Here is a 26,310-nt window from a genome sequence, read left to right as displayed (position 1 = left end):
TTTGTAATCTAAACAGGAGATGAGCGCTCAGTTTGAACCTCTGACCTGTTTGGGGCAGCAACAAGCCGCCACTAGACTGATTCAGTCTGTCTGTAGAAAAAGAGGGAAATCTTCACCAAAGATGTGAACTCCACCAACAACCACCATCGGAAACAGGCAATTTTCTTAGAAAAGGTCTATGAGTGCAAAACCACATATACCTCTCATATTTTTAAACATAGTCTATTTGAATGACATCCTCAAAGGTAAAAAAAAAAAAAAAAAAGAATAGAGAATACAGATTGCATTTTCTTTTCACATTTACTTGACTTTTCCCCCTAAAAACAACAAATGGTAGAATGAATTCATATATTCGAGATTTTATGGTAACAAACCAAATCTATTGATGGCATGCTGAATCTGAAACCATTCTGTTTTTTTCCGCTGTGATTCACACAGATGCATACACAAGCTTCTCCTTTGGTGAGACGGAGAACAGGCTAAAGGTGAGGATCAATGAACAATTTGCATCCTCCCCTGGCTTATTTTAGAGATAAAATTAGATCACCTAGGCTGGATTAACAAAGATTATTCAAGAGTTGGGACTGATTTACAAAGTGTGGCCTGCAGCTGGAGTCAGTGCTTCATGATCCACCACACATAACCATATCCAGGACATGAACTACAGCTGCTGCATTCTTTGCTGTAACCCATCCAGAACCACATACATCAGAAGCTCAAGGTATGATCTTTTCAGATGAATACAATTTTAGCATTTCATTTAGAAAACCTGCTCTCAGAGACTAGAGGAAAAGTGTAGATGCACAGAATACATGTTGATTAGGGTTCAGTGCAAAGTTAGGGAAGATTTAAAGAGTCACGTCTGGAGTTCACTGGTGTTGGTCCACTGTGTTTCACCGAGTCCGAAGTCAGTGCAGCTGTTCAGTATTTTCTCAACAACTTTAAGGGAAATGTTCATTTCCTCTTCTAGCCAGACTTGGCACTTATCCATACTGACAAAAGTGCAGATATGTGGTTTAATAACAGTATTACTGTCCTAGACTGGCCAGCAAACCAGCCTGACCAAAACCCAATAGAGAATCAGTGGAGTGTTGTTAAGCTGGAGAAAATCCAAAATGGAGACGAACCTTTTTTGGGTCTCATCACCAGAAATGAAGGTCTGAAATTGTGTGTAACGTCTTAATAATAATCTCAACTATTGAAATACCTCTAATCAGTAGCCAAAGGTAAATTGAGAGGGGATTAGTAATAACAATGCTCAACACTTGTGAGGTACTACATGAGAACGTTTATAAACAACATTGTTACGGTAAAAAGGGCTAAATTATAAACAGGAATGTATGAACCGCAGACATATCAAATCAAGCCATCTGTACAATGCAGCTATACCAATAAAGCATTAAAAATATTTTAAACGTTGTGTGTACATTGTCAAGAATTGTTCGGTTGTGGAGTGATCCTGACGCACAGGGAAGAAAAGAAACAAAAGTCATGTTTTCAACTTGTCAAAAATCAGCAGTGTTTGAAGCATCTGGTTCTGCCATCCAGCAGGCGGAGAGACGCCCACATCCAGTTCAGAGGCTGCGATTGGCTTAGAGGCAGAACAGCTGAAAAGAAGAAGCCACCAGTGGCCGATAAAGTAGCAACCACCCTGGAGAGTCACATACATAAATAAAGAGGACTCCCCCCTCCTTTTAGGTTATGTGGGAGGCTCAGAGTACCATTAAAAAAAAACATTTATCAAACGTTGCCATTCACAAACATATATACAGATAATTATATTACATAAGCTGCTCTTACATCTCAGGGCAGCGTAGGAACGGACACGTCGTTAGCCCCATGGAGGGTTTAATGCACAGAATTTGTTTATGAAAGGAATGTTTTTGTGCTGAGCTCAGTTTAATGAGCCGATGTTAGTGAGGCTGGATGTGAAACCGCTTATTATATGCTGGACAGTTTCCACTTTGTTAGAATATATCCTCCGCAGAGGGTTCACTGGCAGTCTGGACAAAGTGATGCACAAGAGCCAGCTGTGAACGCTTCATCTCAAACTGAAGAACAAGAACCCGACAAGTTTTTGTTGCTGATGCCTCTGTTTGTTGTGGCTCTCGCTGATCCGGATAACGTTCCTTATTTCCAGCACCTAGATTCATGTCACACATGATTTATGGCCTTTTTTTTGGTTCCCCAACAGCAACCTGTAAAAGATCCAACACAAATGGTCCTTCTCTGGTTTTCATCGCTCTTAACATTAACGAGGGTCCTTTCTGGAAAAGGTCCTGCCCGTCCGTCTGTCCAGGCAGGCTCGGGGTCAGAGAACCTTTAGTGGGCGTGAATTAGGATCCTCAGGAAGTCGGTGCTAGCTGTGACCTCGGTGTGCCTTCTGTTTGTGTGCGATGCGTGAACAAGACGCACAGCATGCTGTTTTGTAATAATCGTAAACACAGAGGCGAGCCTGGACCACCACGTTGCAGTTGTAGTACTTGTCTCTGCAGTTCAAGTCTGAAGCAAACGAAAACAAAAATCACTAGTTACCAGGGCAACTTCCACATCGAGATCTTTTTTTTTCAAAACAAATGAAAATGAATTTCCCTGGAACAAGTTTCACATTGCAGATACTACAAGTGAACATATGTTCAGGAGGATGCTGAAATCATCAGGAGATACTGATCCCCCTTGTCAGTGGTATTCCAGACAATGTAGTAAAAGTTGGCTGACCTATCTGAGGTATGCAGGGCTCAGGGCTGCAGTCCTCCCTGTCCGCCGGTCTCAGCTGCTCATCACAGGCCTCAGAGGACAGCATGTCGTCTGACAGACAGCGCACCTCCCGAACGCGGAAACCTCCTTCGCACGTTTTTGAACACTGGGAAGGGCATAAATCAGCGGATTGAGTGAGAACTGCTTCGACAAAATATTGTGCAGTTTATACCGCTGGCATAAATTCTGTATGCATAAAATACGCATTACACTGGAACACTTTACAGCAGGGGCCACAAAGTGTGGCCCGGCGGCCATTTGTGGCCCATGACTGGACTAAATTCTAGAATCCTTTAATTAATTGTATTTCAGAGGTGAAATTCCTAGTGTAGAGCAGCAACAGGAATAAGTAAATAAAGCACACAGTTGAAAAAAAAAAAGAAGTAATAATAGAACAAAAAAATAAAACCCTTCACAATAAATTAAGAGTAAAATTTGGAAAAACATATATATATTTGTTGCAACTCACCGCACTCCAGTCAGTGTGGTACCACTTCGAACCACAGGTCTTAATATTGCAGCTCTGCTGACTGAGTGGTCGGTCCAAGGATGAGCATTCATAGGGTGGCATGACGGTAAATCCTTCATCAGACTTTATCAGGCACACCACTGACCTCTGCTGACTGCCTGAGCCGCATTCTGCAGAGCACTGGTTTAAAAAACCCCCAGCATGTAATATTTTAAATAAAAAAATGCAAAACAGACACAAAAAAAAAAACAGAAAACACGCTAAAAAGTTTCTGCTAAAGCCTTTTGCCTTTCTTCGTACCTGGGTCCAAGGACCTGTGAACCACTCGATTCGATTGTCACAGGGACCGTTGTTGCAGACCTGGGAGTCTGCAGGCCGCTCGCTGCCACACCCCTCCAGAGGGAGGCTGCTGATATGGTTGGTCAGGCAAAGAATGCTGCGGGTTCGGACACCCATCCCGCATTCAGCGGAGCACTTCAGGGAAAAAGCATTGTAATTAATGTGGGGCAGTAATCAGCAGGTTTGTCATAAAAAAACATATTCTTCTTCTTAGTTTAGAGCAAAGTAGTGAAGAAATGCTTATATACAAACAATACAATTATATGAAGGTTAATGTGAACATTTCTAACCATAGCAGGAGTCGAATAATAGTCAAAGAAACAAACTGTGTTGCAAGCGCTTCTTATTCTGTGAATAAGCCATTCAAAGTTGTCTTTCTTACTCAAAGTTGAGAAGTAACAGTTTATAATATGGCTAAAGGAGATACTACTGAGTGCCTTTCAATCGAGACTGATTTAAAACCTTAGAGTTGCTTTTGAAACATCAGAAATGGAACATTAATCAATATTCTGATGTGCAACGATGGCACTTGACAAAATGCAATGCTTCAATTGTTGACTGCGTTCTATGACTTTGTGTTTCCGTGTTTTTATGATGTGAAGCACTTTGAACTGCCTTGTTGCTGAGATGTGGTATACAAATAAACTTTATTGACTGAACGACCAATTGTGGTGTGAACATGAAGTAGCTTAGTTAGCTAAAATGCATTCTATTACCATTACCTTTTCTTTTCATGATCCTCTATCAGGATAAGTCATCTGCTGGTGTAACAGATTGTTTTATTAGGTAAAACTATAGCCACTTTCTCTTCATGTTTTTCCTACAATTTTTTCCTTTATGCAGGAGCCAAATGAAGGAAGATGAGTATGTCATGTTCTTTCACTCCACCACATGGGCAAGCAGCATGAAAGAAATGAAATTTCAGAACTACTTCCAGAGATTGAGTGGTGATTCAGACAGTGTCCTTTGAGCAATGTTTTGACCATTATATTATTGTTGTGCAGTTAAAGCATCAGGCATAAAACATGGCTTGATGTTATAGAAAAAAGAGAGACTGGGGCAATATCTGCATGGCTGCCTAATGCTTTTTTAATGCAGAACTTTACTTCACTACTCAAACCACTGCAATAAATGAAGATTTAAATCTCTCCACAGGGTGCACCCTTTCTGACCTTATAAACGTGCACGTTTATAAGGTCAGAAAGCTTCTGATTTTGGAAAGCATTTCCCCAAATTCCTGCTAAATGACTAATTTCTATTTCATAAACTCAAGCTGAAGATACAGACTTTCGGCTGCCTTGTACAGATTTTTTTCTTTCATGCCTTTTTTTTAAATGTATTTCATCATTTCAAACATGAAAATGTTTGTGGGTATGGCGAGCAAAATTAAAAAGTCAAAGTTTTAAAAAAATATATAAAAACATCAAATTGAACATTTTGTAATAGTTGGTAAGCCTGGATGCTGTATACAGTAGGTTCATAAAAGTGTAAAAAACAAAAACAAAACTATAGCATCTAATAATTTATTCTCCTACCCTGTTTCCCCACTCGGTGTAGAACCAGCTCTTGGCACAGGCTCCCATGTCACAGTTCTCTACGTTGGTGGGTCGCAGGTTCATGTTGCACTCCTCATCAGGAACGAAGTCACCCACGTTGCTCACACAGCGCACCTCTCTTGACCTCTGACCCACCCCGCACGGCACCGAACACTATGGAGACACAGACCGCTCGGTTACAACAGGGACTGTTGCCTCTTCACTGTTGTGACGAGTTTCATTCGCTATACCTATGAATAAACTGACAAGATGACAATGAAAAAACACTAAACTAATGTATTAAATGTAAGCATTAAAGTAAACTAAAGAAAAATGATCTTCTTTGCAGAAATACATTTTCAAAACTTGAAGTCAGCGGATGAATAATTCATGTTTGAGTCATTCCACCCGATTGTTTTCACTCACAGATGTCCATTCAGAGTGGATCTGCCACTCACTGCAGATCTTGAGCTGGCAGGTGCTGGCCGTTTCGGGTCGCTCCAGGTGTCGGCAGCGGCTCGTGTGGACGTTGAGGGTGCGGTTGGCATAAACTTGGCGGCACAGAACCTGCCGGTGCTGCATGCCCAGTCCACAGGTCTTGCTGCACTCCGACCACTCTCCGATATCCCAACTAATCCAATGAAAGCTTAATGTTAGCAACACTGCATAAAATATGTATTTTTCTAGAGATGCGTCACGCTGGTAAAAGTTATGATATTCAGATTATGCAAAACAAAACTGAATGTTCAGGATGACTGTACGGGAAAGTACAGGCGTCGCGGGATACACAGGTTCTGAAATAGCAAACCAAAGAGTGGACTCGGTTCTGTACAACTCCCCAAATTATTATCATAGCAAATCTTTCTGCGGAGACACAGAGTACAGTTTACTGCTGAGTGGCGCCACCATCCATCAGTAAACACTGCTCAATCACTGCATCAAAGTAAAATTCTAAAATAAAACAGGACTCAAAGTTTCCCAGCAGCAAAACATGCATGTCAACTTCCATCACTTCAATACCAAAAAGCTGAAACCAAATAATTCATATTCAACCCCAACAGTGACATTGATTATAATGACTCCAAGGATATTATTTTGGTCATTACCTAGAGTTTACTTTTTAGCTGCGTTTTAAACACAATGTTCTTCAAGTGAAGTAATTACCAGAAATTAGCCAATGAGAACAGAAGTGATTCCCCTTACAATGCTGGGCAGGGCTGCAGGTTGCAGGCCTCCTCCTGTGGACCTGGGCGGCTGCTGCTTTCACAAAAAGCATCCGACACCTCGACGTGATTCAGCCAGTGGACGCAGCGGAAGATTGAATTTCTGAAACCTGAGAACAATTTCTGCATTGGCCACAACATTTAATTTGGCCAATGACATAGTCATGATGGACGTTTGCTTGAAATTCAACACATTAAACCTTATGCCCAAGTTGAGCTCTCTAACCTTTTCCACAGGAGGCGCTGCATTCTGTGGTGCCAGTCAGTTTCCAGTTGTACTCCCTGTCACGTCTTGGAGGAACCACAGCAGGTACCTGGTTGTCAGGAAGATGTGGCTGATATCTTCCCCCTCCTGCAGAGTTGAAGTTCTCCTGCTGCGTGTGGCTCTGCTGCGTGTACTCATCCTGTCCTCTCGCAGATTCTTTGGAGGCACAGAAACAGAAAATATAATACCAGACTGCACCGGCCGTCACCACCATCAACTGTCATTTCCAATTTCTGACGTCAATTTTTTGTTAAACCTTTTGATCGTAAAACCTGTTCCATTTTCTTTTAAGAACTTTAATATAAGTAGATTACTGGAAAAGAGCATCAACAACTATTTCTGTAAATCTTTGTGTCATTAATTATCAGCAGTTATTTAAAATCAAACTAGGCTGTGCTATATTAAACCTTTCAGTTAACTGCTGGAAGTCTCTCTCTCTCTCTCTCTCTCTCTCTCTCTCTCTCTCTCTCTCTCTCTCTCTCTCTCTCTCTCTCTCTCTCTCGGCAGAGTTAGCTGTAATTCACCTTCTGCTGTTTGTGTTGGTTGCTGAGGCTTGACGGTTTTCTCAGAGGAGAGAATGTACTCGTAGTGAACCCCAGGGTTTGGTTGCTGAAAGATCATCTAAAAGACAAGTGGTGGAGACTTTGAAGACAAGCCTAAAAAAAAATCTTCATAATATTTAGTCATGCTTTTCAACTTTTTTGCTGACTCAAGTCAAACTCATGCCATAAAATTGGAGAGAACTTAAAAAAAAAAAAAAAATCATCATTTTTTTGCTTACATAAACATCCAGAATTTCATTGGTGGGGCCCTCAGCAAGAAAGGATTCCCCAGCTGTACTGCTGATCTCATTGGGTCTGCGGTAGGTGAACATGGTACCTCCACCCTCATATTTCCCCGGTCGGTCGATAGCCCAGTTTCCATTTATAATGGATCTCCCTGAACGGCTTCGCAGAGCTGCAAGACACAGAAATTAATGACCATATAATCACCAACAACAACTCTGAGCTCAAACCAATCTTAAGAAATATTACGCACAAATCTTCTCTATAAGTATTATTTATAATAAAATCTGGCTGACAAGAAAACAAAAGACATGCATCTGAAACTACATTCATACACCCTCAAAACTGAATCGCCGCTAAATGCTTGAGGAAATGTCTGGTTTTTCAACACCAATATTCTTGACTACTGTTTCAGTCTCCTGGTGCTCGCAAAATCTTTCATGCAAATCCTTTAACAAACTCTCTCTGGATGTTTTCTGCTGATTTTGTGGATTAAATGCAAGAGGCAATTAGAAAAGCATTAGCAGTGTAACATTAGACTGGCTTGTAAAAGAGTGTTTGGACGACTAAAAGCACTGTTGGATATGTGCAGTGTAAAACAGAGTCTGATCAAGAGAAACTGAGACAGAGAGAGAAGAGAAAATAGGACATATTTTGGACATCGTAGATGATTTTAGATTTATTTAAAATGAGATGTCAAACAAAATGCTGGAGTGACCTCAGTCTTTTTTCAGCTACGAGTCATCTGTCTGAAGAAACTTTTATACAAGTTCCACTTTTCTTACAAGAAAGACCTTCTTGTCTGTTTGGAAGCATATACCAAGCAGCAATAGCCCTCACTCTTTGATTTCCGAATACATGAAAAACACAGCAGTGTTCAAACAGTGTTATTAAGGTAACATTGTTTGGAACTACAGAGGAGAAGTCGAGACTGAAGCTTTACTACCACAGCAGATAGTCTGACTAACTAAGCAGCTGATATTAGCTTGTGTTGCTATTTAGAGAGCAGAACACTATCAAATTGTATCAAAATCAAATTAACAAATCTCATGGATAATCCTATGCAACCATAAGTAACCACATATTTTCTAATTTCCGTAGCAGCAGGAACAACTGTTGCTGACTGTGTTGAATTATGCTATGAAGTTTTGTTCGTTAAGCTAACGTTTGTGTAAACATTGTGAACTTGTGTCATTTTGTCTCAAGTTTTTCCATTCTGTGAAAATGTCCTACAGGCTTTTCTACAACTTTTTAAAATTCATCACGGCATCTACATTTTTAAAAATTTTACATTTATGATTAATGGTTTGTGTCATCACTTCTCATGAGGTTTATTTTCACTGCTGCCATAACAGTGTGTGCAGGAGATAGATTTCTAATTTTTTTCTACATAGGACCAGAAGTAAAATAAAGGAAAGTTCTTAAGTAGATGACAACCAGAAACTGTAAAGCAGGATGGAAAATGAAATGCTCTATTTGGAGGGAAACAAAGTGTGCATTTAGAATGAATGAGAACTCTAACTATGCCGTTTCCAACTTACAGTATTTGTCAAAATACTGAATATAGCTACTCATTCTTGTTAAATTAATGAGTGGATTTAAATATTCAGATGGTAGACCAGACTGCAAATATTCAAGGACCATTACACTGTTGTAAAAATGTGCCTATACGGACTTAAAATGCCCTGCTCTAAATAAAACAAGCAGATACTAAAACTTCTCTATTCAACCCGTCCATCCGTTTTCTATAATTGTTCATCTTTTACAGCGTCGCTTTCCCCAGCTGTCAGGTCACCTGCCCATCAGACACAGACACATAGAGGAAATAAGCATGCCTTCATTCCTGCAAGCAATCTCTGGATTGAACCCATCACCCTGATGTGCGTGTTTCAGCCAGTTGAAGAAAGACAGAGAATCTGAAAGAACTCAGGTGAACACACTCCATGCAGAGAGGCTGAGATTCAAACCCAGGAACCTCTTGCTGCAAGGCAGCAATGCCAATAGTTACACCAGGTTAAGAGGTTAGGAGTCTGCACAGCCCACAAACTCCTAACCTCAAGGGTTGAGCCAGTGCCATGTCCACAAGTATAAACTGATCAACTGTTGCCCAACAGTTGATCAATTTAAGCACAACATGTCTCTAAGGTTCATTCTTCACCTGATGTTTCCTCTACTATTCATCCGCTGATGATGCATTATCTAAAAGTTAAAATATTCTAGCTGCTGTACTCCTTCTTATGTCCACCACATGTCCACTTCTGGACGATATGGTGTTAACATACAATGACTGGACTGAAGAATAATGAAAAACCAGCTAAAGTTCAACAGAGACAGATGAAGATAATTGCTCAGTACCACTTTTAGAGATGATAAGAAAGTCTACCTCCTCAGCTTTCAGGTGTACAGTCTAAAGTAAACATGCAAAGCAAAACCACAGACACTATTACTACTCCACAAAGTTGAGAATCGTCTGTATCGTCATCAAGGTCTGTTTCTGTTGCCCACCCAGGTAGTTTCTGCTCTTCACCATCTCCGTCACGTTGATCCTTGTGGCTCCCTCTGGGATCTCCACTATCTTGTGGTAGCCAATCTTGGACAAGCTGTGTTTGAACACTCCTGAGACCAGCCTGCAGGTCGAGTTGTCACCTCCGCACACGCCGCACTTGTCAACCACCTTCCCAGATCCAAGATACTCATCGCACCCAAGGCTCTATGGAGCAGAGAGGGGGGTGGGAGGGAGGGGGCAAGGAAGGGTTAAGTGATAGTTATTACAGGAGAAAGTTCATAAAGGTGAAACACAAAACCATGCCATGCTATAATTTAGGATTTACAGGATGTGCGAACGAGCCAGTTTAGGATGTGAGTTTTATGTGCCACATCAATTGTAGCAAATTACAGGAAAGCTGGGTGTAGTAAAAACAGAACAGTTAACATCAGCACTCCATAATCAGGAGTAAAACCAGCAATCGGTATAAACAGCTGCTCAAGGAACCAAAATGTGTTTCAGTAAGCCACCATTCACTCAAACAAACAGAGCGCTGTAGCCTTTTATCTGAATTTTATGTAGATCTACCATATGCATAATAAAATAACCATGCTTCCCCTTTAGGACTGAAGCTGTATTCCCACATAAGCACGAAAAATAAATAAATACATTTTAGACAACAGCCCCTCCAACACAGACTGGATTCTGCGCATGTCACACGGCTGTGAGGTGGAAAACCCAATTCAACTGACAAATGAGACAAATTTACATGACGTGTATCATAACTCACACAATTTTTGGCCATCTCAGCGGATTTTGCTGTTCCTAAGCTGCGATAAATCTGCAGCAGACGTGTGGCAGAACAGGCATACAGCAATGAGACCATAAACAGGTGGTGAAAGGTAGAGTGAAGGAGAGATGGAGGCAGGAAAAGGTGATCTGAGCCAAACGAGGGAAGCTGAAAAGGAGAAGCTGGCTCTCTCCCGCTCTTAGCATTACTCTCTATTTTCAGCCAAAGCAAACATGACGTGCCCGCTTTCACGAAGGAAATAGTAAACGATGGAAATAGAGAGAAGTGTTGAACAGCTGAACAGTTCTGTGGTCAGTATATTGTGGCACAACTTGGAGCTGAATAAAGACAGGATCACATCATTAAACGTAACAGTTTGACACAGCGAGCGACGGCCACATTTTATGACCTCTTTTTACAGATCAGCGCAAATGAAACGGCTCTTTAGTTTGCCCGATGAATGAAGCACGAGGTAAAACACAGCAAGGTCCTTTCACATTGCTGATCAGCCACATTTAATTGCATGTCTGGTAAAGATGAGTAAAAAGTCCTAAAATAAATTAGTTTTTTATTGCTACAGCAAAATGCCACATTCTTGTACAGTCTCTCTGGTGTTTAATGTGGTGTGAATGTGTTTTTCTACATGCAAATAAATTTTATGGCAGACATGGATGCCTGCCATGTCAAAGTTAAATCTCTGTCTATTCTGACTAAAGCAGACGGTTCCAGTTAAAGACTTTGCAGAGTTTGGTAAACTCCACACATTTATGTTTATGACAGAAGGACAAAGTAACACTTTTTTTCTGACATAACTCCCAACCGGTCAGTTGCCATGTTGACGGCAGTCTTGCCATCATTTTGACTTTGCATTGTGGAAAATAAATGTGGGAACTCATCCAGTCCAGGGGCCTGAAGTTGAAGCAAACTGCCATCTGCCTCACAACATACTGATACCCAAGCAAAACTAGAAAGTCATAAGTGGAGGCTTCTTGAAATTATTATTAATCGATCAAGTAAATCACAGCAATATAGTTTTTTTTTAATATGATATTATACAACTAAAATACATTTACAAAAGGTAAAAGTATTTTTACATATATTTACCTTGAGTGCCAATAAATGTGTCCAGCACAGTGAGAAGCTACACAGGAGCAAGAGACAACTCAAATGAAATATCTAGTTTGAAATATCTACTGAGCATCTGAATGCATTCTAAGAAAAATCTCTACAGCATGAAGCTATCAGAGCATAAAGCCACGAGCAATCGTGTGGTAGTTGTGGTTGGAAATGATGATTCATGCTGTACAGTTGTTATTTTCCTTTACAAATACAAATCCAGCTCTAGGCCCCATGATGTCGAAGAGCATAATCACACACCATCATCATTGCTGTCCTCATTTACAGCTAATCAGCCACAAAGAAACATTAGTCCTACCACAGTTTAAATGAATGACCAATCATGTGCAGCAGTTATGGTTGGAAAATGTGATATGATATTTACTCTTTTCATTTGAAACATAAACATTTAAAACCATCCTTCTCGATTCCAAGGAGTCATTTAAGAGCACAACTTTTAACAGTTTGATGTGCTGCTTTCAGCTACAGTAAAATACATAAAAATCTGTTAGAACCTGGATGAAAGGCAACTTTTTTCAACACATTCCTATTATCTATCCTCTGTATATCTGCTTATCCTTGCAGGGCCGTTGGGGTCTCAAGGGGGAATGTTCAAACTCCATAAAGAAAGATCCCAGTTCAAGGTTCCTTCCCAGAATTTGTTGATTTATTGGGTATTAGGCAAAAATGAAAGGAACTCAATTGCCACCACTATGTGAGTAATTTCATCTTAGTGTAAATAGAGCTGTTCTGTCAGAGATCCTTACAAAACAAACAGCATCATTAAGACCCAGGAACACACCCAACAGGTCAGGGATAGAACTATGGAGAAGTTTAACGCAGAGGTAGATAATAAAATAATATCTTAAGCTTCACAGTTCAAACCATTATCCTATACCAGAAAGAGTACAACTACTGACCTACAAAGACATGTCCTCTAAGCGGTCATGGAGAGCATTACCATACCAACTAATAGTTACTCTGGAGGAGTGTCAGGAATCCACACTGCAAGTGGGAGAATGTGTTGACAGGACAAATATGGTCTTTATATAAATGTGGTAATAAGAAAGCTATTTTTTGAAGAAAGCCACAAAAGATACTGTTTGGAGCTCTAGTTGAATGCCTTGGGTCATGTTGGGAGGAGAACCACAAGCATGAACGATGATCTGGTGAGAAAGGAGGTAAACAAAAGCTTTTGGCTTGTTTGTAAATTCTATGTGTGACGGAGAAAGAAAATTGCACATCACCATGTACACAGCAGCCCCACGGTGAATCACTGTGGTGGTGAATTTCAAAGTGATATGGTTGTGGAACAAATTGGGCCAGTCTGGGAATTTCAGAAATTGCTGATCAGCTTGTGTTTCCACACAAAACCATTTTCTCTTGTTCAAGAAGAATGGTTTGAAAAGCAGAGCGTGTGTGTGTGTGTACCTAATGTTAATTGTTACGCTCCACGTGGATTCTTTTTTTTTTTTTTTTGGGAAGGATCGTCCCAAATAACCAAGAAAACAGAGTTAAAATTATCAGTCCAATTTGTTAAAGTCAAGTAGCAACAATGTGTAGAAAAAAACGATAAATAGTTCACAGTTTCAGCGCCGGACGACTGTCATGAGTCCTTAAGGGACAAGCACAGAGTGGCCCAGAACAATAATATTCTACTCCTTCTACATAAATTTGTGGTTTTGGCGTGTCAAGGGAGATCAGGAATGGAGACACAAAACTGGGGTTTCTACCTAAAATCTGGAGGATCACTGTATTTCCCCTCAACTAAGCATAAGGAGTCCCAATACATTTGTTTCTCCGAAATAACTAGAGCCATGAGACTCCATGAGAATTTAACAACCCAGAAAGATACTCCTCATTTGTTTGACAGGAGCATATATGCAAGAAGGATATGGAACGCAATTTGTCCCTGAATAATCTTTCAAAATGCCAGACCTTCCCTCCGGACTGACAAATTCAGCCTTAAGTGTGAACCCATGGAAGCGAGGCTTAGCCGGTGTGAGAAGAACCCATAAGCACATGCGACTGTAGATCAGGTAAAATGTTGCCAGCTCCTATATGCCTGAATATTATTTTTAATAACTTCTGAGTCAGCTTTCGAGTCTTGGATTTGCTTCTCCAGTGAGGGAGAACAACAGATTTTTTTAATCATCCTCTCTCTATGGGTGGCTTTGTCATGGGCTAATAAAAATGGTTCTGTTTTTAGTGGAAGTAAAACATGGTTTATATAGCGTCACTAAAGCCCAGCCTTCATCTGGATGTGGTTATGTGCATCAGGATAGTGGAGTTGTCTCCAAGTCAAGATGTGAACCCAGAAACCATCAACCAAAGTGAATCCTGGCAGGTTTCCACACGAGCAGATGATTTTTAAACTCGTTGCATTCCAAGGTCTTCGTTAGACAGGGATTCAAACACACGAGTCAGTAAAGATTTCATCTCCTCTCATGAAACAAAACAAGTCTTTTAAATTGGACATGGTCGTTGTGAAGGACTTTGGGTTGTTTTCTTTTATAGGTGTATCCAGTCCAAAGTTCAGCTCTGACAGCGCTTCCACTGCAACTTTGACTTTACAATAGATCTTGTCAAAGGCGTCTCCAACCCATAGCTTTATTGAAATGTAGCTCTCAAAATGCATTTCCCCCCTTACAAATTTGTTCTGTTTTGATTTTTATTGTCACATTTAAATATCTCAGCTTAGAAAACAAATTTTAATGTCAGACATAGTAAATACAATAAACAGCTGAGGGAAGCACATTGCTTCAGAGAGCACTAGAAGTACAGCAGGGACATTTTAACTCTCCCTGCTGTACTTCTAAGGTAGCAAGTATTTTTTGAAACCCTACTTTAGGCCCAAGGAAGCTTCTAGTTGCCTGGCAGCTAATGCTAATGCATTAACTGGATGTTTGTACTTTTTGAATGGTCTGGCTTTTGTCTGCTTAACTTGCTAACAATTTGTAAGTTGTACCAGACTGCATGCCTTGTGCCAGTTTATTTTTGGCAGCCGTCATATTTAAAAGTGCAATAGTACAAAAGTAAAAAAATTACAATACCAACTGTCTTGGAAGACAGATATTAGCGGCAAAAGACTTTAGCCTAGGAGAATCCTAAAATAACAGCCAGAGCAACAACGCTCTGTTGTTGCCAGAGCGTTGTTCCCAGAGACTTTTAGACTTATAAAAGTTTAAAAGTCTTTTAGACTTTTACTGGGACTTTTAGAAAGGCCCAGTAAAAGTCCGGAACTGGATCTAATTGGAGAAGGGCAAATCTTTTTGTTTTTTTTTAATCGATATTTACAGATGCTATCCATCAAATTTGACAGAGCTCGAGTTATTTTGAGAAGATGCCGACATGCCCAAAGAGATATGCAGCTGTAACTTCTATTTTGTCCAATTAAATACACATTTGCATTTGTAAAAACAAAAATGAAAAAGGCAAATCCCTTTTTTTCTGTTGGCCTATCACATAAAATGTAAACAAAATACAAAATGTTTGTGGTTGTGTTTTGATAAAATACTTAAAGGATCAATGGGTGAGAATATATTTGCAAGACACTGCACATAAATATTTGCCGTTTTATATAATATACGCTATGGTACATATATAAAGTGGTCATGCATTTACATGAATGTGCAACTGTTGCTCCGGCGTAATTAAAAGGGTCTCATATCCTCACACACAAAGCTTAAATAAAACCATAAGGAAAGTGAAGGCAGGACTGACTGTGGTTTACACCTAAATGTCTTTTTGGATCTGAAACAGAATGATCTGCGGCTGACAGACACTTCCAGTCCTGGCCCGAAATCCAGACTTTCAGCAGCAGCTGCAACACCAGCATCCAGATGTGGACAGCTGTCCTGGCCCATACACAACAATAGAAACTACAGTTATGTCTAATACAATCTTCCGTATATTTCTCTGACTCCTCTCTCTCCTTTCTAAACATATCATGTTTAATCTTCAAAGCACATGTATGATTTTGGTCAGTGGCTTACAGACAAAAGAATGCCAGAAGATAGACTAGTTGCCAGTCCAAAGCACTAAATAATAGTCTGCTTCTTCATACTTGTAGGTTTGACAGAAATGCTGTTTTATGACATTTCTGTTTGATGTGTTTCAAGCCAAGTGTTGAAGAAGACATAACAAGACTGGGTATTTCTCTGGACTCAGCTTGCATTCCACCACTTTGTAATAGCAGTTTGAGTTAAAAATGAGAAGCTGTCTGCTTGAGTCTTTTTACACAAATAACTCTTCTGGCTACATGCCGCCAAACTTAATTCTATGAAAAACACAAAGAAATTGAAGCAGGACATGCATAAAACGATGGCTTCCCTTCCCAGACTGAAAACAATGTGGTGATTCAACCTCCCAAGTCTTGATCTACATAGATCCACACTGGGTTCCCACTAGAACTTCATAACCTGCATTTTGGCAGGTGGCCTTTCATCTTATTAACAGATAGTAAAAGGACAAATTAAACTGTGAGAGACGGGGAATGCTAACATAAAATATGTTCCTGTTTTGAATTTCATTACCTTGTATATTGACGTTTTATTTCTCATATAAGGTTTTAATGAGGTTTTGACATAAATGTGTGATTGATCTGAACAATTTGGAAGGTGTAGAAAGGTATTCTGAAACAGACTGCGCAGAAACTCAAGACCCGTTTCTGAGCTTATTTTGAAGAGGACTATCTGACATTCATGAAAGGGATTTCAAAAGCACTTTAGAGGCTGGTAAAAGTATTTAGTAAGAAGCTGATAAAGTTGTTACAGGTCAGCTTTAACTTTAAGCTCATCTGGAAATGTGATACTGATTTAGGGTGGCTTCCAAAAAGAGGATACAAAGCCGACATAATCCCAGTGACAAGGAATTTAAAAAGGAGTTGACTTCAACCGGAATTGACATTACTGATATCTGACAAACACATAGGCAAAAGGACTTTTTAAAATATTTATTCTCCCAATTTGGCGCTGAAAAACTTTCATCTAAGAGACAAGATTATAAGCTTAGATTTTGATAAGGAAGAAATAAAAGTCAGTTCACTTTGCCACTTCCATCTGCCTCCCACATGCTGAGATGCTGCACAAATTTAACTGGTTTTAATGAGAAAGAGTAGTCATCTCTGTCTTTCCTTCAAGTCAGCGCTTTATGATTCAGGGTGAGCATTTCACCCTGACCAATAAACAGTGCTACCAGTCTTAATGTGAAACATGCTGTACTGTGCTTTTCTTGTTGCACCTAATTCTTTGGAATTCAATACCAAAATTTTTATTAATTTCTTTTTTTTTTACATCAAACGGATACCAGACTTAATGCAGAATGCAGTTTTCAAATTTTGTAGAGTAATTTTGGTCCGTTTCTCTTTTCAGAATCGTTTTAAGAAGGTTTTCAAGAATGCACATCATTTTCAACGTCACACAGAGTATCTCAATCAGCCTCAAGTCCAAGCTTTGACAAGGTTGACAAGGTCAGCCCAGACCATGACTTTTGTGATTCTAAAAGCAATTCAAAGTCTGATTTTCTGGTGAGCTTCATATCATTGTCCCCCTGAATAAAAGGAGCCACACTTTCCAAAAAGGTTCCACTTTTATGAAGTCAGTGCAAAGAATATTTTCCTAAAAGTTAGTCTGGCACTACTCACACCAACTTATAATAACTTTGTTTCTCATCTGATCTTGAAATTCTCTAGCTTTCCTTTTTTACTTTGACAAACAGGTTCTATATGAAAGCTTAATTTTCCGTGGTTGGCAACAAAGACATGCAGTGTCTTTCTCTAAAAATGTATTCAAGTGAATAATTAAACAATACAGCCCATTTACTTTTGGGTAGCTTTATCTAAATAAATGGAATCCTTATATTTGTTGTTTTGGTCAGATATAAAAATTTCTTTCATTATCTAAAATAAATCTTTAAGGGGCAAAAACGTTTCACTGGACAGTATGCAGTAAGCAGACCACTAAAAGAAGAGCTTATGCTTTTTGGAGATTACAGATTATATTCATATATTCACAATTCTTTGTATAAAAATATAAGAAAAATGTATGGTTTTAACTCTCATTACCAAATTTCAATCTGAGTGCAACACAAATTGATTCAAAGCTATCAGAGAAATGTGCCAAAACTGCATATAATTTCACAGAAGACATTATATATTATTTTTTAAAGTATTAAATCAGCCCGAAAATACAACAAGACATACTGTTTAGACTTGTTTTGCATCTACAATTTGTAAGATAACTCACACATTTATTCAATTTGCTCCTTTCCCTCAGATTTTAGTCCTGGCTCTGGTATAATGGAAACACTAACTTGCAGACTAACAATGGTCTACAACCACAGCACAAACCCAGGTTTGGTGTTTTGTGTAGCAATCATCCAACCTTCTGTTGTCCACAACAGAGCTTTGTTCAAAATCAAAACTGAGGAATGTTGAACCAAACGGCCCGCTTTCACAAAACACAAACAGGCTGGGGTTCATTAATGGAGAACTCACAAGACATGAGCTGAAGACAAAACAATTGCAGCCATGATTCCAAATAAGTCACAAGTACTTTGAGTGCCGTTTTAAAGACAAATAAGTTTCCCCCCCCCTGCCGGTGTCCTGCATGCTTTCCTGAGTACACACTGTGGGCCATTTACCTTTTTGTAAGAGGAGTCTGCAGGAGCGGTAAAACCTTTTCATCCCAACAGTAAAACAAGACGTCATCCACACCACAGACTGTCCCGAGTAAGTGCCAGTGTGTCTTCATTTGAAGGCTCCACCGATAGTAAAATACTCAGAAACAGCATGCAGTGAAGTGAATCTTCAGCCAATGAAATGGATTGAGTTTCTCCTGACAGAAGCACTCTCATATGGATGGTCAGTTTTAGTAACATGATAACAGAAGAGTCTCCATTTGCTGAACGTTTGATCCCTATACGTAGCCGGATATTGGCTGTATTATATAAAAGTGATCTCCAAATTCTGTTGGAGATCCATAAATACCTCATTTTAGTCAATGTTTTGCTCATTGCTGTGTGTTTTATTACCAAAATACAGCAGCATACCCAATGAAGCCTCAATATTAAGTAACATTTGTCACCAAACAGATTTTTACATAAAAACAGATCCAGTGGCTGTTAACAAGCGGTGCCATTGTCGAATGAGGTTGGGCATCCTTATCATGACCTTGGTGCTTGATAGGTTCACATAACAGCCTCAGGTGTCCCACAATGCATTTATTCTTCAGCAAACACAGCTCATCTGAGCTGGTATCATGAGTACATTTGTTAAGCTCCAGGATTCAGTGGCTCTTCCAGTTGGAGAGAAATATAATCCCACAAGCAGCCAGTGAATGTTCTGTGGAAAAATAAACAGCTCAGAGAGCAAGGAGAGCCAGAATCAAAACAGCAATTCTGTAAATGCTTCCACTCAATAGCTGGACCACAGGATCACAGGGTTGCAATAACAGACACTGTCCAGTATGTTTATAACACTAAGAGCCTGGCAATAAGCGAGGATTCATCTTGGTGCGATGCATACGACACCAAAACTTCCAGAGCCTCCAAAACAATCTCACCCGAAGCAATGCCTCAACTGTTATAATCAGACGCTGAGCGACAATGGGAATCCCCCGTTCTCCCTCAGGTTCCTCCTGGACCCAGCAGAGGTGATCCTACCTGCGACCGCGGTTTCCCCTGCACACGCACGTGGAGGCAGACAAGCAGCAGCAGAGCCACTTCTGACAGCATCCTCTCATGTGGCCACAAAAATGCTCACGAGTCTGATGGCTGCTTCCGTCTGTTTCTTCCTCGCCTCTGTCGCTCTGACAAAGCCAAAAAAAGAACCTTCTCACTCCAGAAGTGATCTCTGCAAGCTACTGCCGTAAAATGAGCAGGGGGAGGTGCAGCTGGGGGATAAAGAGGGGTATTTTCTTTAGAGCAGAAAGAGTAAAATCAATTGGAAGGGAGGAAAATACGTGTTACAGTCACTCCTGACATTAAATTGGAATTCAGAAAGGAAGCTATGTGGAATTTTTCCATATGGGATGAAAGGGAGGAAGGAAATTTTAGAAGCATAACCTCAGCAATTAAAATATGTGCAACTGGCTCGTGGCCAAGCTATCTTCAGAGGATTCAAACCAATGTAAACTCTAAATCAGAAATTATCTTTAAGGTTGTTTCTCATTCTATGAAAGCAAAACACAATAAAGATTGTGTTAAAAAAGGCAAACATGCTAAAAAGGTAAAACATATTTCTGTCAACACATAAGTAAAACATTGATTATTTCTGCCCCATAATGCAGGCAGTTAAAAAAACCCCATAAAAATCACATAGCTTACCAACTGCACCCAATTTGGTCCACAACATTAATTCTTAAAAGTCAGAGCAATGTAAACTTAAATTGTCCCTTGATCCAGAGATCAAAGGCTACTTTCAGCTATAACAGTAAATATAAACTCCCAGATTGCAACAGTAATAACACTGTTCGGTGTAGAGGTTGTTTGTGGATGACAAAGACACCTCGTTACCTACTTTGTCTATTTATTTCTATGGCAGTGAGATATTTTAAAAGTGATGTCAGTGAAAGCACACACATGTAAGAAACCATTTAAAAGGAGAGAGAGAGAGAAAGACCATTAGCAGATAACAAGAAGGCTGAAGTCATTAGGTTTATCATTAGAAGTATGTATATGTACCATGGGAACCTTAGAGATGTCATGACTTTGTTTCTGCAGAAAATGACTTTTTTGAGAATTGACCTGGAAAGGCATTCCGTGAGTTAATTGAAAAAGTTTCCTGGTTTGAAGAGGCACATGGAGACCACATCCGTCTGCAACAATCTGAAGAGTACATGCTCCAGAAAGCTACATCTGTCATGGCTGTGAGTGGCAGAAGTTCAGCAAGATATGTTTGCAACCGCTGAAGAAATATAATGGTAACTAAGTAAAAAAAACAGTCAGTGAGCACTCGCATCACATTCCCACTGCTAAGTTTGCAGCGTTTGCATTTAGCATTTCTATAACCAGAAGCACCAACATTAAACTGCAAACTTCACTAGAAATATGAGTACTGTTGAACTAAAATGACAACTACTGGAGTAAAATGAGATCCGACACCTGAAGACAACATACACAAATCTACTTTTTAATCTTGATTTTTGGTAAGAAACTGCTATATAAAATCATCATTGTTAAATTACTCACTAAAACTTACTCAAATGTTTTTAATAGTTGGACAAGAATAAATTTCCCATAAACTGTATTAGGTAAAGCCAGTATGTGAACATTTGAGTAAGAATTTGTTAAGCTTTGTACAAATTATTTGCTTTGGACTTTAACTGACTGATGACTGTTTTTACTGTCACTAAATAACTAAAACTACACCCAAATATTTACTTGGCAATAATATATAACATTTATGTCAGTTAATTTCTTAGTGAATCACCTATCCCCAATATTGGGTAGTATTCTGTGTGACTACTGTGCAAATCAAACAAGAGGGTTTTAATGCAAAGATCTTTTTTTATTTTATTCCACACATGCAACTGGCTTGACTTATGCTATTTACTGGAACAGAGCCAGCATGAGACACAGACACACTCACACACGCGCGCACACACATTAAATCCCATATGGGGTATCTGCAGGATGCAGAATGACAACTGTATTTTCAGCTGCAGTCATATAAAAGGGGAAGGTCCCTTTTCAGCAACCGATCCATCACAGTCGCAGTACCGGCATTGTCCTAGTCTTATGAAAAATCAGAGATCTAATCAGAGACCAGTGAGTGTATGCCGGGCGGGGCCAGACCGACGCTTCAGCACACCCTGGGGTTCATGTGTCTGTCTATAGGTGGGCCAGCCCAGAAGCAACCTTGGCTCAGGACGCCTGATCCTCCCGGTCTCCAGCCCACACATGCTAGAATGCTGCAGGTGTTCTCAACATTACTGAGCTCTGTCGAGGTCCAGTTGACTCACACTCTTACAGTTACTGAGGGATGTTTCAGTGTGAAGCTCATGAGGAAAGCTATGATGACTGCAAACATTTTTTTGGCAACTGTGACTTGCTGTAAATGGGAGAACTCAACTTGAATCCCATAACTCAACTGGACTTAATCTTTCAAACCGAAAGACAATAAAACAGTATTACAACCTTCCTGAAGCATGTGCTTAAATATCTAACAGAGAGCCAACCAAGTTTCCCCAATTATTACTTTTAAATCCTTTACATTTAGTCAACTTGACAAAATCCTGAAAACAGGAGGACGCAGAAAGAGAAGACATAATTTTTGTGCATCTGGGATACATATTAGTCAAGCAAGACCAGACATGTAGGTCCCATGATTGTTTCCCTCAAGCAAAGTGTTTTGACTGAAGAAGGGAGGATAGAAGAAGATGGCTAATGAATAAAGCAGGTCAGGAGAAGAACACTGATAGGAGGGACAAGGTGTGTCTAAGAAATGCTTCTGTGTCTACTTATCTCTGGCTTGAAACTAAAAGTTGTTTGTACCCTAACAGAAGTAATGAGGTTTTTCCAAATAATACTTCACTAAAAACACTCATCGTTCTGGCTGTTTTATTATAATAACTATGTATGAATCCAATTATCACAGTTTTGACGGAACTCTAAGACTAAAGCACGTTTTGATGTGGAGTGCATTATGTGTGAAATTGCTGGATATCATGAGCGGGTCTTGAATTTTTAAGTAATAAATATTCAAAAGCACATGTACAACATTACAAAAGTGTGGCTGAGTGGAACAAGCTGGGTTCCCACAAGCTGACCAGATCTGGATTCTGAAGAAGGTCTTATCACCAAGACAATCTGAGAACACAAATCCCAGACAGATGTGACGGTTCCTCTGGCATAGCATACGAAATCGGTAGAACCAACCAGCCATGAAATGGCTCCAGGAAACCTTTTAGAGGCTAATAGGGACAGATATTTTGTAATTATATATTTCAATATACAGTAGATCCGATGGACAGTGGACTCCTGCAGATCAGTTCAGTATTAGCAGATTTTTTTGTGGAACATAACTCCAAATTATGTGTGGAAAATTTGCCTAGTCGCAAATGTTTTCACAGAGCATAAATATTTGAAAGAAAATGCAGCTTGGGAAGCTGAAATATCTAGACACATGCTACCTGACATGATTTTTGATGGCATTTGCAAAGCAGCCAATCCAGGAGTGCCATTCATTTTCTTTACTGCTGATTAGGATTTTAGCCACATGCAAAATACACTGATTCATGACACTGCAAAAATAGTAACTTTCTCACATTTATTCAGAGTATTTCATGATGATCTCAAGCAAATGAAATAACAGTAAAGCTTTTATAACCAAGCCAAAAAAACTGCTTGATAAAAAGAGTTAGAGATACCATCACTGTCAAATTTTAGGAAAATACAAACTGTTACACTTTAATAAATTTAGTTGTGTGTTATAATGTGTTATCTAATCTTTAAAATTTTGAATAATACTGCTCCTTCGCCACTGAAAAACTTTGTCCAGCTCTGCTCTGAGCAGACAACCAGGAGCTCCAATTCCATGAGGTGTAACGACTGCAGAAAACCCAAACGTAGCTCAGCATTTGCAGAGACAGCTTTCTCATTTAAAGGGATTAAAGAATGGAACAAACTCCCACAAAGTCTTAGACTTTCTGCTGACCTGAAGGACTTTTCACTTAATGCTAGGAAAGCATTATTAGAAAACAAGCAGTGTCAGCACTAAAAATTTATACTGTAATTTAAGGCATTTGATTCTGTCTAATTGTGGTAATTTTGTACAATGATTGTAGACAAGGTATGTGTGGACATTAAATGTATTTTTTATGATTTTAGACTGTCGTATTAACCCACCTTCTAAAGGACTACAAATAGAAAACTGATTAAGTTAATTTGGTGCAAAACATCTTATTTTAATATGAATATTTTTGCACATTGTCCCAGCAAAACTAACTAAACAAAAAAACAAACTAAAAAACTAAGGTGCCTTAGACAGAAGTGAAAGAAAGAAATCTGAGTCTAATTTACTGCCCTCAGAACCACATTTGGCAGACATTTATTTCAGGGCCACATCTTTATTTCTAAATTTAATTTTAACTATCCATTGGCACAACTTTTTGAAGCAGATGCATGACATTTTACCTTGCTATGTTGCTTTATTGTCTTAATAGTTTTGGGTTGTTAAATGCTCATCTGGTAACGTGCATTGCAAATAAGCTAAGGCTATGAATTTTAAAAGTGTTCTGCTTTTGATTACTTAACACTTGTCACTATGCAAATAAACAATAAAAAAGAAAGACATATGTTGCTGGCAACCTAACTAAACCTCATACCAAATGCATCTTAAGGAGTGATTTTGACTGATGGATCTTTCCACGCACCCATCCATCCATCCATCCATCCATTTTCTTGCACCCTTTTTCCCTCAGTGGGGTCGGGAGGGGTGCTGGTGCCCATCTCCAGCCAACGTTTCGGGCGAGAGGCGGGGTACACCCTGGACAGGTCGCCAGTCTGTCGCAGGGCAACACAGAGACACACAGGACACACAACCATGCACACACACACTCACACCTAGGGGCAATTTGGAGAGGCCAATTAACCTGACAGTCATGTTTTTGGACTGTGGGAGGAAACCGGAGTACCCGGAGAAAACCCACGCATGCACAGGGAGAACATGCAAACTCCATGCAGAAAGACCCCAGGCTGGGAATCGAACCCAGAACCTTCTTGCTGCAAGGCAACAGCTCTACCAACTGCGCCACTGTGCAGCCCCTTTCCACGCACCAAGTTCTTAATTTGTTTTTATAGATTTTAAACTGGCTCCATGTCAGGTGATTGATCGGACCTCTCTTGTGTAATTGGCTGCATGGTTGGGATAACCATGTTTAGTTTATAGCTTCTAATTAAGACTGTCCCAGGACATTTTTCAGTTAATCCTTCCTCTGGTTATACGAGGTCTACCCTTACCTTATGCTGAATATGCAGCATCCCAAATTATGATGTTCTAACCTCCAAACTTCACTGTTGGTATACCGCTTTACCCAGTGTCGATTCTCCTCCAAACATTGTGTGTGCAATGACTTTTATAGAGTTCAACTTCAGCAACAAGGCATTTCAAAGTGCTTTACATCATAGAAAAAAAAATACAGTCATAGAACACAGTCAACAACATTACATTTTGCTGTCATTAAACATCAGATTAATCAATAATCAATTATTGATTAATCTGATGTGGAACCCAATGCTGGAGTCCACATCAGATCTGCTGATGTGGAATCCAGGAGATAGTTTTTCAATTAAAAAAACTTTCTCTATTAATTTCAACTCCGATTACTAAGTATCTTTCTGTGTGTGGCATTTGGATCTTGAACAACTCTTCTGATCAATCTTTGGCTCATTTGAACACTCAGCTGTTTCAAAATGTCTGTAGCCAATGCCATCATGTTCTCTAGCAATGAGATTGCAAACACTTCTAAATATTTCTTAGGTTTCACCAACTATGACATGTTAGTTTGGTAATCTGAGATCACAGATTAATCCATTTGATGGTAATTTGCATTAATTGGGAGCCAGATTGCTTTATATGAAAGATCGATTTTCAGTTTGTTGGTTTGCTATGTCTTTTGGGTCTCATTTATTAATGAATTCAATTCCTATTTGTATTCATTAGCCCTTATTACACAAAGCATAATATAGGTACTAATTAGTTTCAAATTATTTGTAAGTGTGAGATACTTGGGTTCTTCTGACACCTGTACATCTAATATCAATAGCCTCATTGGAAATGCGGCTATAACCCACATGAGAATACAACCCACAACTACATTTTGGATCACATGGAAACATGTGCAAGAATCATAATGCATGCATTGAAATAGACAGACCGCTGACATTCCAAACAAACTGATGAGGCAAAAGAAAAAAAAATCTCCACAGCCTATTAACAGCGACTCAACAAGCTAATTAGTGGCAAGAGTCAAGTGCCTGAAAAGAACCGCCGTCAACACTGTACTAAATGTACAACCACATCTGTAAAGAATGTTCTTATAAATTACTGTGGAGGTTACTGCTTACCGTATTTTCCGCACTATAAGGCACACCTAAAAACCTTCAATTTCCTCAAAAGCCGACAGTGCACCTTATAATACGGTGTGCCTTATATATGGACCAATATTGAGCCACAACAAGTCTAGCAACTATGGTAAGCAGCCGCCGACTTCATTCAACTATCCCAGCATGCGCGGTGCATGCTGGGATGCACCACGCATCCCAGCATGCACCTACTGGTTCCAGTAGGAAGTTCCAAAGGACCAGTGTCGTCCTTGGCATCATTAATAAATCATGGTCAGCAAATCTTGGTTTGAGTATGAGTTTAGGAATGCGTAATAGTTGTTTTTTGCATTTTGATAAATACCAAAGGAAGGAAAAATTACAATATCACAATCTCCACTGCATGTTTAAATGGAATTAAAATATATTACATTTGAATTATATACATAGTTTAATTTATATTGTATGAATGATGCAAAAAACAGGATTCTGGCTAGTTTGAC

At 39.5% G+C, this 26,310-nt stretch overlaps 1 protein-coding gene across 2 annotated transcripts in view; it reads right to left on the bottom strand.

Annotated features, from left to right (window-relative positions):
• Positions 1-1,273: 1,273 nt before the first annotated feature.
• thsd4 (thrombospondin type 1 domain containing 4) overlaps positions 1,274-26,310 on the bottom strand; it is a 37,425-nt gene continuing 12,388 nt past the window's right edge. The window contains exons 1-12 of one of the 2 annotated variants that reach the window (XM_008405529.3): positions 19,427-19,618; positions 9,879-10,083; positions 7,370-7,545; positions 7,113-7,209; positions 6,550-6,744; positions 6,304-6,433; positions 5,527-5,731; positions 5,101-5,274; positions 3,527-3,700; positions 3,227-3,406; positions 2,719-2,863; positions 1,274-2,502 (exon numbers count right to left, since the gene is read on the bottom strand). In XM_008405529.3, coding sequence (XP_008403751.2) covers positions 2,360-2,502; positions 2,719-2,863; positions 3,227-3,406; positions 3,527-3,700; positions 5,101-5,274; positions 5,527-5,731; positions 6,304-6,433; positions 6,550-6,744; positions 7,113-7,209; positions 7,370-7,545; positions 9,879-10,083; positions 19,427-19,498 — 1,896 coding nt within the window. In that variant the 5' untranslated portion in view covers positions 19,499-19,618 and the 3' untranslated portion in view covers positions 1,274-2,359. Of the gene's footprint in view, positions 2,503-2,718; positions 2,864-3,226; positions 3,407-3,526; positions 3,701-5,100; positions 5,275-5,526; positions 5,732-6,303; positions 6,434-6,549; positions 6,745-7,112; positions 7,210-7,369; positions 7,546-9,878; positions 10,084-19,426; positions 19,619-26,310 lie in introns of those variants that run through there. The other variant, XM_008405528.2, reaches the window with a different exon arrangement.

The sequence above is a fragment of the Poecilia reticulata genome, chromosome 3 (genome assembly GCF_904066995.2).
Source record: "Poecilia reticulata chromosome 3, P_reticulata-male-v2, whole genome shotgun sequence".
Classification (NCBI taxonomy): domain Eukaryota; kingdom Metazoa; phylum Chordata; class Actinopteri; order Cyprinodontiformes; family Poeciliidae; genus Poecilia; species Poecilia reticulata.
Note: the sequence above shows the minus strand (reverse complement) of the source record. Positions and strands in the feature narration are given on the sequence as shown.